The 17119-nt window shown below is 38.9% G+C and overlaps 1 protein-coding gene across 7 annotated transcripts in view; it reads right to left on the bottom strand.

Annotated features, from left to right (window-relative positions):
* Nucleotides 1-690: 690 nt before the first annotated feature.
* LOC125897062 (kelch-like protein 29) overlaps nucleotides 691-17119 on the bottom strand; it is a 425780-nt gene continuing 409351 nt past the window's right edge. For all 7 annotated transcript variants that reach the window (XM_049590111.1, XM_049590112.1, XM_049590113.1 and 4 more), the window contains 2 exons: nucleotides 10505-10649; nucleotides 691-2139 (listed from right to left, as the gene is read on the bottom strand). In XM_049590111.1, coding sequence (XP_049446068.1) covers nucleotides 1956-2139; nucleotides 10505-10649 — 329 coding nt within the window. In that variant the 3' untranslated portion in view covers nucleotides 691-1955. The remainder of the gene's footprint in view (nucleotides 2140-10504; nucleotides 10650-17119) is intronic.

Below are 17119 nucleotides of genomic sequence, written 5' to 3'. Positions count from 1 at the left end.
AGATTCCAGGCAATTGTTAGTGCAAATAATGACACATCCTCTAGATTTTCCGAGAACATCACATAGAAATCAGCCCACAGGCAACCAGTAAAGTTGGTGAAGGTCTAATTTTTAAGTTATATTAGAATCCGTTCACTCAGTGGAACATTAATGCAAAGGCTGGGCAATATTTTTCAGTTATCTCGATACACGGTATATATCTTGATATTTTTAAGTGTCCTCAAAAGCACTTCATTAATGCTAGGACTGGGAGACAAAATTGAACGTAACATTTCTGACCATATACCCGTTTAATGCAAGAAAGTTGTACGGATGACTATGGTTTTGTTTTTAAAAAAAAAAAAAAAAATGTCAACACAATGAGATTTTTGATCAGTAATCATCAATAATGTGGAAATAACAACTAAGTAGGTTAAAACAAGCGTTGACACAAATAAAAAGTCTGTTAGTTGATAAATTTGTATCACTTTACTCTGATGCAGCCTTTGAAACGAGGGGAAAAACCCCATTTATGCCATTTCACAATAGGATATCCAAAATCTAAGATGATATATAGTCTCATATCTCGATAACTGTATAATATCTTCATATTGCCCAGCCCTAATTAATCCATATTAGAAGTTACAGATTACCACACTCTTGATTCATTGATACAGGACAACAAAAAAAGACTTGACAACGTGTTCATGTTCTGGTATATGTATTAGGTTTCAATAATAACAATTGTTAATTTCTCCTTTTTGGGTACAGATTTACAGACATACCATTTTGAATCCAACCTATCAGTTTTTTTTTTCTAAAAACATTTATACAGAATTGCCTTCAGGTTTTTAAAATATACATATTTCCTTCCTGTATTTACAGAATACCAACCCAGAATCATCTGTGGGTTGCGATGAAACACGTTGTATAAAACAAAAAGAAGGTGGGGGGAGGGATACAGATGAGAGACATAAAACATGGATCAACAGATAACTATGATAACAGTCACAGGTGATTATTGTGCTTTTTTTCCGGAGGAACTGTCCCAAGTTAAACATCTGATCGGAGGTCAGCGGAAGGAGGAATTCCCTCTCTCTCTAAAAGTAGTGCTGTCTTTGTCCCAGAGCGCGAGAGAGTGTGAATCAATCACCCTGCAGATGATATCTCCATCAGGCTGGAGTTTCACAAGAACAAAGAAAGAAAAATAAAGATTTTCTCTTTTTAAACCCTACCTGACAGAGATTTTATAGATTTTCCTACGTTTAGCGAGTCGTTTAAAGAACCGGGTTACACAGAGTTCAAAATCTGTTTTTTAAATCACCTCATAAATCCACACTCACTGAAGGAATTCAGTTTCCTGACACGGTGGAGAGAGAAGAAACTCGTCACACGCACTGAAAGAGGAAAACAGTCAGTTGATTCCTTTCTTTTACTTCTCCTCCTGTCCTGTAGATGTCACTACTGAAAAACGTTCGTACGCCACGAAGAAGCTGTTCTCTAATGGATGACTGGAAAAACCTGTCAAACAGAATTCTCAAAAAGGGACAAAAGTTTGAAGCTGTGATGGCTTTCACTGCGCTGAGTCAGAGTAGAGTAAAGAAACAGGGAGGTGGTGAGTTTAGACATCTGGAAAAGACAGAACTGAAACAAAGATGACTATCAATAAACCAAGTAATTTACTAAGAGGGTCCCTGTGCCTGTTGGATGAGAGGATGAACTACTACCATGACACATACAGTACTGGAGGTTAGGTGTCGTCACCTGACATGGCTGAGTAGTTGAACATGAGTACATTCTGCACAGGGCTTTTTTGGGTGGTGGGACAGGTAACAAGAGTGGATGGATGCTGGCGTCAAGTCCAGAGGTCGCCGACCGGCTGGCCCCGGCCCTAAAGCTGCCGTCGCACATCGTCCCACAACTGGCGCTCAGCTGGTGTTTGCCGTCAACCCAGTGTGATGGGGTGGGAGCCGCCCTCAGCCGCTCTGAATGTACTTCTTGATGACCACGCAGCCGTGTCTGAAGAGCGGGCAGGGCAGTGACTGCAGCAGCGTCCAAGTGTTGGTGCAAGGGTCGAAGGTCTCCATGTTGCCGAGGGCCGGACCCTCGCTGCTCACGATGCCTCCTGTGGCGTAGATCTTCCCGTCCAGGATCACAGCGCTGCACAGGTACACAAAGATTTCTGTTTAGTTTGCTTTTAATAAGTAAGAATTTTACATATCTGTTTTTAGATCGATATCCTCTTAGATTTTGGATATCGTGACATTGTGTGTTGTCTATTCCTGGTAAAGAAAACAACATCAATGTCTCAATCATGACCTGGTTACTCCAGATAATCCACAGACCTTGTTGTGAGCAATTTCATGTACCAACTATTTTCGTTCTACTCAACTTCACCCGCCAACTGTATCACTGAACAGAACTAAGTACACATCTACTTCTAGCTCACCTAGCACCATCTAGCTAATTTTACAGCTCAGTTGAGGAGGACACCATTAATGTTAATATCTCACTATGTCAGGACCATAGATGTAGAAACATAGATGCCTAATCAACCGCTGGATTGTATGTCAATGGTGCCACCATATTGGAGTGAGTAAGACTTGCCTGTAAACAAATGTTAGTAAAAAGGGAAGCTGCAGTTCTACAACTCTTACATTCCCCAAACAATTGCAATGAATTGTTTTTATATCCATGAGTTTATGATCTGCAACCAGTGGGAAAAAAGTTTTGTCTCTAGGTAATTATAATCTCAGTATTTATGTAATTGCAGCTGGACACTCAAAAGTGAGTGTTTGTTAGAATTACATGAAATGAATTACTTGCATGGTGTTAAAGAAATTAATCGTCATAAGGAATTAAAAAAAAAAAAAAAACAACCTCAAACTTGTAATGCATGGATTTGGCTTATTTTCCTTTGGTAAATACTTGTGGGGACGTCCCCGTAGCTAGCAACTAGCATTCATACTAGCTAGCAAATATCAACCCCTTGATCATAACTAAATATTAAAACTCTAACCACTGATCATTTTGGAAAGGCCACTGCAAGAAAACATGTTCTTTTTTGTTTGATATAATGCATGTTCAGATTGGTTCCCCTCTGCTAGCAGGAATGATCCTGGGAAAACAAAGGCTCGCTAATGTTAGCACACTAGCTATGTTATCTTTAGCTTATAGCTGGCAGCCAGAAACAACCATCTCTCCATTGTCTGTTTGATTATCTAAACAAAGAAGCAAAGAACGTCTATTCAAGCATTAACTAAGGAAAACAGGCCAAATACATGTGTATCAATTTGAGTTTTATAAATCTTTGTGATGATGAATTCCACTAAATAATATTAACGTTCATTAACACACACACGTTCTTAAGAATCCAGCAGTGGTTATGGCCTAACTATTGAGAGTCTAATTAACCAAAGACAAAACTTCTTTCTGATTACGTTTAGATCATCATCAATCCATGAATACTAAAACTCATCTCATTGAAATCAGTTGAGAAACATCAGTGTTATCATGCCTTTAATCCAGAAAAAAATGTACCATTTATTTATTTAACCTTTATTTAACCAGGAAGTCCCATTGAGATTAAAAATCTCTTTTACAAGAGAGACCTGGTCGAGGTAGCAGCCAATCAGAACACATTTAAAATGCAACAAATACAACATTTAACAAGGCCCCTCAAGAGAAAGAAGCACGTCTCTGTCACCAGTTACTTTATGATACCCTTAAATTCATCAATGGATAACTGTTTCTAATTTTGAAGCTTTTTGAAGATTGTTCCATACCCAAGGTGCACAGTAGGAGAATGTAGTTTTCCCCAGATCTGTTAAAGCCTGGAGTTCATTAAAATGCAATATGGCGGCAACAGGCTGACACAGTCAATGCAGAATTGTATGTATATATATGTGTGTGTGTGGTCATGAGCACAAGCCTCTCGTCCATGAATAGATTCACGCTCACTTCTGCACAGTGATAAAGTTGGTGGGTGTAGTTCAGTAGAAGACAATAGTTCCTACACAACAAGGTCTGTGGATTATCTTCAGTAACCAGGTCATGATTTCTGGAAAGAGACATTGCTGTTGAATTTTTCAAATGCGTTTTTGTTGGCACTTTATGCTCCACAAGCCGAGTGCAATCTAGTTCCATTATTTTGGAGAGAAGGTAGACATCTCTACGGCTGATATCTCCAAGACTCAGCGACTCATACCAAAACAACGTGGATTGAAAAACAGCACTACAGGTAAGAGGAAAATATATATGTTTTTGATTCTGGGATGAACTGTCCTTTTATTAACTGTTGCCTCTCTTACAGCTGTGTCAGAGCTCCATTGTGTTCCTGCTGCTGCTGCTGCTTCCCACTGAATGCACTGACTGACTGTTAGGAACAAATAATAATGAGCGATAATCAGTGTCAGGAAGATAAGTAGGTGAAAGCAAGTGTGCGCTAATGTGGCTGTGATGTGAGATATCTATGACTCATAGCAGGGGGAATATTGCTCTTATTGTCAGTCGGGATCAGGCAACAAAGCCAGTTAGGAGACAACATCTCCATAAACGTGCTGATTGCTGCGCCAGGGGCCACGCCTCAAATTGTCTCGCATCACTCACACATGCTCTCAACATGCCCAACAAGGCTACTTTGCAAGGTAGGAGTAGAAAAAACACACAGACATTACAGTACCTCTTGAGGGCGAGAGAGAAAACTAATGAAAAAGCAAATATCTCTACAAATGTGCTCATTTGATATGAGAAACAGAAACAGGAGTTTGTGTGCGGAGAGGATTAAAACTTGGGCTGTAAGCTGATTAGGGCTTTGTACTCCTATTGGGGTTTGGAACGATCTGCATTTACATAAGGTGCACGCTCAGATACACACACACAGACACACACACACAGAATGAGCAACATGCAGTCCTATTGCACAAATTCACAACACTGTTGGGAACGAAACAGATTATTACATAAAGCCTAAATCTACTCAGAGAGGAAGCACAGCTGATCCGAAATGGAGAGAGCGCGGGGCAAAGCCTTGGAGCTGCTCTTCCTGATAAACAGAGGGGAGGTGCGGGCCCTGCAGAGGGCCGGACGCAGCGAGGGGAGAATATCAGCTCTCCTGCACGATGACCTGCTAGACTTCATCTTGTGTGCAGGAGCATGCACTGTAGATAGTGCTGTTTCTGAGTGTGTCTCTCTTTTGGCAGCTCTGTGTGTTTGTTGTTCTGCCCCCTTCCTTCCCCGCATCTCTTCCTCTCTCGTGTCAGACTTAGTTAAATGTAGCAGAACAGCTGCCTGGCGTGTGCTGGTGCAGCTTATCAATAACTCTGACAACATGATTTATGTTATACATTCTACACATAAGATCACTGCCTGTAATTGCTTCCCAAATGTATTTTGCGCATGATTCTTTCTTTCTCAGCCTCTGCCGTGAGAAAAAAAAAAAAAAAAAAGGGCTGGAAAAGAGTGGGTTCATTATCCAGCAAACTGCACACCTCAGTGGCTCGAGCTGCCTGGGATATTAGGATGTGATTTTACTGTTTGTAATTTTCATTTATCTCCCTTTATCAGCCATTTTGCGTCCACAGGTGGATAAGTTACAGGTGTCAGGGAACAGTAAGGATTGCCAAAATACACAGGGCATGTCGGGGAATGAAAAAATGTCATAGTATACTCTGCCACAGAATTTCACAAAAAATGTCCAAGTTAAGCATGGCATTAAGTGTCATGGTGTAGTTTGCCTTAGAAAATGTCATGGTGTGGTATGTTAATGGAAAAATGTCATAGTGTACACTGCCACAAAATTTCATTAAAAAACGTCATGGTTAAGCAAGCTATTGAGTTTCATAGTATAGTTTGCCATAGAAAATGTCACAGTAAAGAAAAAAAATCATATAGTATGTCAAAAAAAATTCATGAAAAACGTGTCGTCCAAAATCATTAAAAACAGTCATAGTACAGTATGTTGTCCAAAACCATGAAAAAAAAGTCGTAGTATAGCATGTCACCCAAAATCATGAAAAAAAACATCATAGTATAGCATGTCATTCAAAATCATGACAAAAAGTCATAGTATAGCATGTCGTTCAAAATCATGACAAAAAGTCATAGTATAGCATGTCGTCCAAAATCATGACAAAAAGTCATAGTATAGCATTTCGTCCAAAATCATGAAAAAAAAAGTCATAGTATAGTATGTCGTCCAAAACCATGAAAAGAAGTCATAGTATAGCATGTCGTTCAAAATCATGGAAAAAAAAGTCATAGTATAGTATGTGGTCCAAAATCATGAAAAGTCATAGTATAGCATGTCGTTCAAAATCATGGAAAAAAAAAAAAGTCATAGTATAGTATGTCGTCCTAAATCATGAAAAGTCATAGTATAGCATGTCGTTCAAAATCATGGAAAAAAAAAAAAGTCATAGTATAGTATGTCGTCCAAAATCATGAAAAGTCATAGTATAGCATGTCGTTCAAAATCATGAAAAAAAGTCATAGTATAGCATTTCGTCCAAAATCATGAAAAAAAAGTCATAGTATAGTATGTCGTCCAAAACCATGAAAAGAAGTCATAGTATAGCATGTCGTTCAAAATCATGAAAAGTCATAGTATAGTATGTCGTCCAAAATCATGAAAAGTCATAGTATAGCATGTCGTCCAAAATCATGAAAAAAAAGTCGTAGTATAGCATGTCGTCCAAAATCATGAAAAAAACATCATAGTATAGCATGTCATTCAAAATCATGAAAAAAACATCATAGTATAGCATGTCGTTCAAAATCATGACAAAAAGTCATAGTATAGCATGTCGTTCAAAATCATGACAAAAAGTCATAGTATAGCATGTCGTTCAAAATCATGAAAAAAAAGTCATAGTATAGTATGTCGTCCAAAACCATGAAAAGAAGTCATAGTATAGCATGACGTTCAAAATCATGAAAAGTCATAGTATAGCATGTCGTCCAAAATCATGAAAAAAAGTCATAGTATAGTATGTCGTCCAAAATCATGAAAAGCCATAGTATAGTATGTAGTCCAAAATCATGAAAAAGTCATAGTATAGCATTTCGTCCAAAACCATGAAAAAAAGTCATAGTATAGCATGTCGTCCAAAATCATGAAAAAAACATCATAGTATAGCATGTCGTTCAAAATCATGACAAAAAGTCATAGTATAGCATGTCGTTCAAAATCATGAAAAAAAAGTCATAGTATAGTATGTCGTCCAAAACCATGAAAAGAAGTCATAGTATAGCACGTCACCCAAAATCATGGAAAAAAGTCATAGTATAGCATGTCGTCCAAAACCATGAAAAAAAGTCATAGTATAGCACGTCGTCCAAAATCATGAAAAAAAGTCATAGTATAGTATGTCGTTCAAAATCATGAAAAGTCATAGTATAGCATGTCGTTCAAAATCATGAAAAAAAGTCATAGTATAGCATGTCGTTCAAAACCATGAAAAAAAGTCATAGTATAGCATGTCGTTCAAAATCATGAAAAGTCATAGTATAGCATGTCATTCAAAATCATGAAAAAAACATCATAGTATAGCATGTCGTTCAAAATCATGACAAAAAGTCATAGTATAGCATGTCGTTCAAAATCATGAAAAAAAAGTCATAGTATAGTATGTCGTCCAAAACCATGAAAAAAAAGTCATAGTATAGCATGTCGTTCAAAACCATGAAAAAAAGTCATAGTATAGCATGTCGTTCAAAATCATGAAAAGTCATAGTATAGCATGTCGTTCAAAATCATGAAAAGTCATAGTATAGCATGTCGTTCAAAATCATGAAAAGTCATAGTATAGCATGTCGTTCAAAATCATGAAAAAAAGTCATAGTATAGCATGTCGTCCAAAACCATGAAAAGAAGTCATAGTATAGCATGTCACCCAAAATCATGGAAAAAAGTCATAGTATAGCATGTCGTCCAAAACCATGAAAAAAAGTCATAGTATAGCACGTCGTCCAAAATCATGAAAAAAAGTCATAGTATAGTATGTCGTTCAAAATCATGAAAAGTCATAGTATAGCATGTCGTTCAAAATCATGAAAAGTCATAGTATAGCATGTCGTTCAAAATCATGAAAAGAAGTCATAGTATAGCAAGTCGTTCAAAACCATGAAAAAAAGTCATAGTATAGCATGTCGTTCAAAATCATGAAAAGTCATAGTATAGCATGTCGTCCAAAATCATGAAAAGAAGTCATAGTATAGCAAGTCGTTCAAAACCATGAAAAAAAGTCATAGTATAGCATGTCGTTCAAAATCATGAAAAGTCATAGTATAGCATGTCGTTCAAAATCATGAAAAGAAGTCATAGTATAGCAAGTCGTTCAAAATCATGAAAAAAAGTCATAGTATAGCATGTCGTTCAAAACCATGAAAAAAAGTCATAGTATAGCATGTCGTTCAAAATCATGAAAAAAAGTCATAGTATAGCATGTCGTTCAAAATCATGAAAAAAAGTCATAGTATAGCATGTCGTTCAAAACCATGAAAAAAAGTCATAGTATAGCATGTCGTCCAAAATCATAGTAAATGTCATTGTATAGTATGTCGTCCAAAACCATGAAAAGAAGTCATAGTATAGCACGTCGTCCAAAATCATGAAAAAAAGTCATAGTATAGTATGTCGTTCAAAATCATGAAAAGTCATAGTATAGCATGTCGTTCAAAATCATGAAAAAAAGTCATAGTATAGTATGTCGTTCAAAATCATGAAAAAAAGTCATAGTATAGCAAGTCGTTCAAAATCATGAAAAAAAGTCATAGTATAGCATGTCGTTCAAAACCATGAAAAAAAGTCATAGTATAGCATGTCGTCCAAAATCATAGTAAATGTCATTGTATAGTATGTCGTCCAAAACCATGAAAAGAAGTCATAGTATAGTATGTCGTCCAAAATCATGAAAAAAAGTCATAGTATAGTATGTCGTTCAAAATCATGAAAAAAAGTCATAGTATAGCAAGTCGTTCAAAATCATGAAAAAAAGTCATAGTATAGCATGTCGTCCAAAATCATAGTAAATGTCATTGTATAGTATGTCGTCCAAAACCATGAAAAAAAGTCATAGTATAGCATGTCGTCCAAAATCATGAAAAAACGTCATAGTATAGCATGTCGTCCAAAATCATAGTAAATGTCATTGTATAGTATGTCGTCCAAAACCATGAAAAAAAGTCATAGTATAGCATGTCGTCCAAAATCATAGTAAATGTCATTGTATAGTATGTCGTCCAAAACCATGAAAAAAAGTCATAGTATAGCATGTCGTCCAAAATCATGAAAAAAAGTCATAGTATAGCATGTCGTCCAAAATCATGAAAAAAAGTCATAGTATAGCATGTCGTTCAAAATCATGAAAAAAAGTCATAGTATAGCATGTCGTCCAAAATCATGAAAAAAAGTCATAGTATAGCATGTCGTCCAAAATCATGAAAAAACGTCATAGTATAGCATGTCGTCCAAAACCATGAAAAAAAGTCATAGTATGGCATGTCGTCCAAAATCATAGTAAATGTCATAGTATAGTTTGCCACAACAATTCATATAAAATGTTGTTTTTATTATTCCATAACATTTAATTTAGAAAAAAAGTTACAGTATATAATGCCATAAAAATTATGTAAAAATGTCATAGTGTAGCAAATGAAATATGTCCAATGACATGTTTTTGAGATCACAGTGACCTTGACCTTTGACATTTAAAGACTCAGATCTCATCAGTTCACCCTTGAGTCCAAGTGGACAATTGTAGGAAATTTAAAGAAATTCCCTCAAGTGGTTCTTGAGATATTGTGTTCACCAGAATGAGATGGACAACTCAAAAACAATGCTTGCAGCCACAGCTATCCCCAGCAGGGATTCATAAACACAATTTGAACAGGGGCAAGTAAATATGGATTCGGAGTAAGTAGACTTATGACTCACCTGCCTGACCGGGCAAGTTAAAAACACATGATTTTGAACCCCAGGGTGTGCACTGAAGGCTTTTGGTTTTTTAAACAGAAACACTCAGATTTCCATGCGCAAATAAACCCCAAAATACAAATGAGCGATAATTCAGAGCTTTGAAAGAAAGTTGATTAAATCAAGCCGAGTCTCTGCTATTGGACCGGATGTGCCTTGTTTCTCTCAGCGTGACAGACAACGGTGTTACTGATCAAGCAATTGTAAAAATCAAGCCCATAAATTAGAAGCTATTTTTCTACCAAGGGAGAAGTTTCACAACCAAAATGCAGCGTGTTGGAAACACGTCAGCCCATTTTGTTCAAGTTTTAATTAACCAGCCTGAATACATTTCCCCTGTGCGGCCGTTTACCTGTGTTATGACACAAAGACTGACAGATTACTAATAAACTTGAGTTTTGCATAGTTTTTTGAGGCTGTGTAATAATGTCAGAGTGTTTTTGAAGCTTGACACAAAACAGACCTGCAATTTGAGCTTTTAGAAAGATCTTTCAAACTCCAGGCTGAGGGATTTAGCTTACATGTGGCACGGCTACATTAATAATCTCTTACCTGCAGAACTGCCGAGAGTGATTCATGTTGGGACCGGCCTTGATGTTGCCTTTGTCTGGGTCATAGATAGTGGTGGCTCGAGCGTAGGCTCCTCCCAGGATGAATATAAAACCGTTTAGACTCACTGCAGGGGCGTATTTGTTATCTAAAGATATGAGAGGAAGAGAAGGAGGGAGAGGGAGGGAGGGAAGGAGAGGAGAGATTTTTGTTAAGGAAAACACGGAGCTATTGTTTGAATGTCATTCTCACACGCAGCAGAAATTTCCATTCAGCATAATGGCATCAATTTGTTTTTCTCTTCTCTGTTTCTCCCCCTTTCGGTCCCTGGGCCGCATGCAAAAATCATCATCAACATTCTCCTTATCACTTTACAGATGTGCCATTCTCAAGATTGCTTTGGAGAAAAAAAAAAAGTAGAGGATGGATGGCAAACCAGTGAGAAAGCGGAGTTCATAAATCACAGTGGCTTTATTGGGTTCTACTCCAAAATATGTTTGGGCTTGGCAGCAATATAAAAGAGTTACCTAAGTCCCAATAATTCACAATTGCATTACGCCCCCTGGCACATCCATAGATTCACAAAGGAGAGAAAAGAAAAAAACACTGTGCACATGTATTGGAAATACATGAGTGAACAGGTGGGATACTGCATACTGTGCATACGGTATAATTCAATCTGATACAGTATATAGCACAGGAGGAAAACAGAGGCATTGAAGCAGCACCGCTGTAGAATTATAGATGATGGGAAACAAAATGAAACAGTGGTTTGTGCGGAACAATGCCATTGGAAACCTGCAGCTCGCGAGCAGCAGCCCTGCTGTGTGGGAAGAGGAAGTGTATTTCAAACTCAGAGCAATTTCTCTCGAGCAGACTGCAGCTGGCCAATTTACAAGCAGCATGAATAATGCACAGACACTTGGCCGTGAGCCGCCGTCCTCGCTGTTTTCTGCCACGGCGGACAGACATCCCTCATTGGAAACGGGCAACAGGAGGAGGAACGTCTGACGCCTTAATAATGGCGACGGAGGCTTTAAAAGCTCCTCTCGCGGAGCAGAAACCACCTCCCCCTTTTCTCTCTGCCTGTCCTCCCGCTGCTGAGAGGAGTCCGACATGTTTAATTAACAGGTCATCTCTGGAGGCGAGAGGTGCCTCTGCTGCTCCGCGGGCTGACACTCTGAATGAGCTGCACTGCATTATGTTTTCAGCTACTACACTTCAACTCATAATGCTCTGTAACAACAGGACCAGGGGCTTATAAAGCTGCACACACACAGCTCTGCTTTATAAATCACAATCATGGTGGAGCTGGGCATGAGCCTTGTACCCACACTTCTCCATAAAAGGGGTTAGAAAGAATCTTAAACATGCTGGTGCATATTGATACTCCCTCAAGACGCCCACTCCACCACTCGTTACACCGGTCAATAACACGAACCGCAAAAGAAGAAGTCCAATTCACTGATTGTGTCACATCGACGAGGTCCTCCAACAGCGTCAGAAACAGCTGTCATTATGCCCATCTGTGGCTATTAATAGAGCCCACAGCACCACTTCATCACATGTACCTATAAAACATCACCACAGTAATATCTCAACCACCATTATTAAACGTCAGAAGCATGATCAATGATTAATTTAAAGAGCTCATATTGAAGCAGGCTACAAAGTGCTTCACACTCCAGGATAGAATAAAAGGATCATTAACAGATGGCTCCAATGGAAATAAAACGAATTATAAAACTCATCAGCCATAAATAATTTAAGTTTATAAATGCGCATTTGATTGACATTTTACAGAACGCTGTCGACTGCACAACACAAAGTGAAACAGCAAGCGCCGACTACATTTACATGCACACTAATATTCCACTTTTATTCTGACTATGATGATATTTTGGATTTGATTCGAGTCATGTAAACAGCATATTGTCTGTTCTGATTTATGACTGCAGCGTGGGGGTTATGCTCATATTATTAGGGTTTAATATGTGTGTGTTTACAGCAGTTTGCACCACATGGCCTCCTGCCTGTTTACTGTTAGCTCTGTGCATCCTGGGTGTGTTTTCAGCTACACAACTAAATGGTAAATGGTAAATGGACTGCACTGGTATAGCGCTTTTCTAGTCTTCTGACCACTCACAGCACTTTTACACTACATCATATTCACCCATCCACACACACAGTCACACACAGGTGGCCGAGGCTACCATATGATGCCACTTGGTACGGAGTAACCATTCAGAGCCATTGGGAGCAATCTGGGGGTCAGCATCTTGCCCAAGGATACTTCGACATGTCACAGACACGGACTGCAGGAGCCAGGGATCGGACCGCTCTACCTTTGAGCCACAGTCGCCCAACTAACCAGCAGAGTGTTTGTAAGGCTGTGGGGTAGACATGTATGCCCAAACGAAAAGCCCACATTTCTGGTCAGGAGGAGAACCACACCTACTTTTAAACATTATGAAAGAGTTGAATATCAACAGGTTTTTGGATACGAGCAAATAACACAACACCGATCTGTTCAAGGAGGTGGTTGAAAGAATGAAAGAGGCTGATGTCGCACAGTCTAACAAGTTCGCCACCAGTGGAAAAGTTCGGAAAATCCTACTTTGATGCAAAGACCACAGCACAAGCGGCTCAAGCTGTTCCACTTTTCCATATTTTGATGTGATAAATGATGTCAGGGTATGCTGATGTCTGCACGGCTGCATGTAAACACAATTATTGTCTTAGAAAGGAATATCGTCTTTTTCCGGATTAAGGCAAAAAAGGAATACTTGTGCATATAAATGTAGTCAATATTTTACTTGGTTACATCTCTCACCTTATATTCAATCTTTCCCAAAACCATGTGCACGCCTGGTTTGAAGTATGACTGAGATGTGCCCATTCTTCTTTTATAAATGTTAGTTTATGTGTGGTTTTAATAAAACAATTATTCAGAACGATGTGCCAGAATTTTCTTAAACGACAAAACTGAGGCAACAGTTTAAGGTGCAAAAGAGAGACGATTAAGGTCAGCACTCTGCTTCAATCTGTGATGTTAAAAACCACAGACCAAACCAGAAATCTGGGTGTAGTCTTACACTCAGACCTGGATTTAACAACCACATTGAGACAATTAAGCCTAGTTCACATTACACAATTTTCACCACGATTTTGACATTGCAGAGGATCTTGAGAGCCACCTTGGGTCGGAGGTGAGTCGGCAGATAGTCTGCCGCGACGAGTCCTCATGTGTGAACAAGCCTACGAGCAAGTCGCCCCCTCGTCTGAGACTGGGACTGGATATCTGGCATGCTAGAAAACTGGAGAAGTGTGACATGACTGAGAAAGAGCATCAGCCAATGAGAGGCGGGATACGTCCCACGTCAGCACGCAGGAGGACGGGAGAAATGTGAGGAGGACAAGCTGCAGGGTTGAGACTTGCCAGGTCCGCTTATTAGCTGCGACTTTGGGCTTGTTTCTTAAGTGGAGATGCTTATTTGGGCTTGCTCTCTAAACGTCACCTTCCTCTGTATATATCCATCTAATAAGTTATTTAAACGCATGATAGTCGCTTCTTTTGGGCTTGTGTCCATAGCCCTGGTTGCTTGTTTCTCTCCCAAGATCTGGCAACACTATTCAGGCCAGCTGGCAAGCAACAACAACAATGGCGGCGTCCACAGCATCACGGGGAGCGCGTTGTGTTTGGACCCAGAATAATAAAGAATATCCATGCCTTTATGATGTGTCATCTCCAAGTTTGGTGACATCACCGCATTATCTGGGGCTCTGTCGGCGAGGGCTCGGTGGAGAAATCTTGTGGTGTGCACACACAGGTCATAATGCAGTTGGTGAGACTCCCGCTGACAGAAACACATGTCGCCAGGTATGAACACTCAAAAGATTACGATAGTCTCCGCGACACAAAATCAGGGTGAAAATCGTGTAATGTGTTCTAGGCTTTAGGTGGTACGGTGATGCAGTGGTTGGTATTGCCCCTCTCACAGCAAGAGGGTACCCAGTTCGAACCCAGGGTGGGGGAGCCCTTCTGTGCAGAGTTTGCATGTTCTCCCTGTGTCAGCGTGGGTTTCCTCCAGGTGCTCCTGCTTCCTCCCACAGTCCAAAGACATGCAGGTTAACTGGTGACTCTAAATTGTCCGTAGGTGTGAATGTGAGTGTGAATGGTTGTCTGTCTCTATGTGTCAGCCCTGTGATAGTCTGGAGACCTGTCCAGGGTGTACCCTGCCTCTCACCCAGTGTCAGCTGAGATAGGCTCCAGCCCCCCCCCTGTGACCCCCAACAGGATAAGCAGTTATGGAAAATGAATGAATGATTAAGACAATTACAGCTTAAGAATATATCAAGGATAAAAGGACTTATGACTCAGCAGGATTTAAAAAGACTGTTCATGTGTTAATCCTGAGTACACCTGACTACTCTTACGGTGTCTTAACAGGTCTCCCTAAAAAAAAAAAAAATCGAGCTGCAGCTGATTGAGTCCTTACTAAGACAAAGAAATTGGATGACATCACTCCAGTTCTGAGGTCTTTACACTGACTTCCTGTCTGTCAGAGACTGGATTACAATCTTCTGCTGCTGGTCTATAAAGCAGTGAATGGTTCTGATCTTCTGCTACACCATAAACCCTCCAGACCTCTCAGCTCCTCTGGGACAGATCTGCTTTTTGTCCCTAGAGTCAAGACTAAACATGGAGAAGCAGCGTTTAGTTTTTATGCACCACATATCTGCAGCTCTCAGTTCTTCTAAATCAAGGCTAAAGACTTTTCTGTTTGCAGCTGCCTTTTATATAATCAGATAATTATTTATCACTAGCTCTAGTTGCAGTGTACTGCGCTCTAACTTTTATTCTTATTTTATCTTATTCAATTTAAGCTTGTTTCTACTTCCTGTTCTCTCGCCCACTGATGACTGTTGTTAATTGTATTTTGTCGTCCTTTTACAGTGTAATGTGTTTCTTTTGTCTCTATGTATTATTTAGAGCACTCTGTATTGCCTTGTTGCTGAAATGTGTTGTATAAATAAACTTGCCTTTACTTTGTAAGTGTGTTTTGTTTCTGGTCCTCCGAGTCTACAGCAGCAATAGCAACACTTTTAAGCAAACTTCAGCATGCTAACATGCTCACAATGACAATGCTAACATGTGATGTCAAGCGGGTATAAGGCTCAATGTCACCAGTGGTGCAGTGATAGTTGGTGAAGTGGGTGTATGACTAGAGAGATGGGTAGGTCTCTGAGGAGGAAGTGTGTATACTCTCCTGTATAATTTTGGCTGGTACATGTAGGTGGGTGTACTCTATCGTGCTATCATGTTAATCATCTTACTTTAGTGTGTTAGCATGCTTACATTTGCTAATTAATAAAAACAAAGTACAGCTGAGGCTGATGGGAATGTTATTAAGTTTAGTCATAGACCAAATTATTGATGATGGTAATCAAAGAAAAGCCACCGAATCCATGTTTGATTCATCCTCTTGGGGCCATGAACGTCACTATGACCGTGGATGGGCAGTATTTCTGTTACTTGTATTTAAAATATGTATTTCAATTACATTTGAATATTTTGTAATTTGTATTTGATAAGGCCGATAACAAGGAAATGTAATTTGTAACAAAATATTTTTGAGTGGAGTAATTTTGTATTTAAAATACTAAAAATACAAAAATAATAGGCTACACATTCTTATGATATTGGATGCAACAATATTTTTTTTTTTTTTTTTAAATATTTTTAAACTTGGGCCGTTCAATGTGCCCTTCAATGACCTAGTGGTCTGTTTTACTGGACTGTGCATAACATAGGAAACTGTATGTTGTTGTGGTTGATGCTTGGGATGAGTATGCTACAAATGAATTGCCTCACGTGGGATCAATAAAGATGTCTGAATCTAAATCTGAATCAATAAATAATATTTTAGGGTAGCCTACACCAAATTGTGAGAAAACAAGCACAGATTTGCAATAGCTGCCACCAAATTTGCTACTATCACGCCATTAATGGATGAATCATGGTTGTTCTTTCTGGCATAGTTACTTGTGGTCTCTAATTGCAGCATGTACATTTTGAGCATTTTTGGTCAAGGACTTTTTGAGTTATTCACAAAAAGATTTGAAAGATTTGAATTGGTTAGTATAGCGCCACCTATGGATGAATCGTGGGCATTCTTTCTGGTATAGTTACTCATGGTCTCTAGTTGCAGTATGCAAATTTTGAGCATTTTTGGTCAAAGACTTTTTGAGTTATTCACAAAAAGCTTTGTGGATCGACCGACCGACCAACCAACCAACCAACCAACCAACCAACCAACCGAGTGACCTACAGAGCTGCGGATCGCTGCTGAAAAGAAAAAGAAAAAAAGTATTTTCTGCATTTGAAAACACAAAATACATGTATTTTATTTTGATACATTTATTTGAGGGGTATTTTGTATTTTGTATCAAAATACATTTTGATGTATTTTTGCCCATCTCTGACTATGACAAGTATTCAGATCTTTTACTTAAGTTAAACTAGCAGTACTTGAGGGTAAAATTACTTTTCTATAAGTAAAATCTTGCATTAAAAATCTTATGTATAAGTACAAAAGTGAAGTAGAGTGCATTTAA

The sequence above is a fragment of the Epinephelus fuscoguttatus genome, linkage group LG11, assembly GCF_011397635.1.
Source record: "Epinephelus fuscoguttatus linkage group LG11, E.fuscoguttatus.final_Chr_v1".
Taxonomy (NCBI): Eukaryota; Metazoa; Chordata; class Actinopteri; order Perciformes; family Serranidae; genus Epinephelus; species Epinephelus fuscoguttatus.
This window is presented reverse-complemented; position numbering and strand designations above follow the sequence as displayed.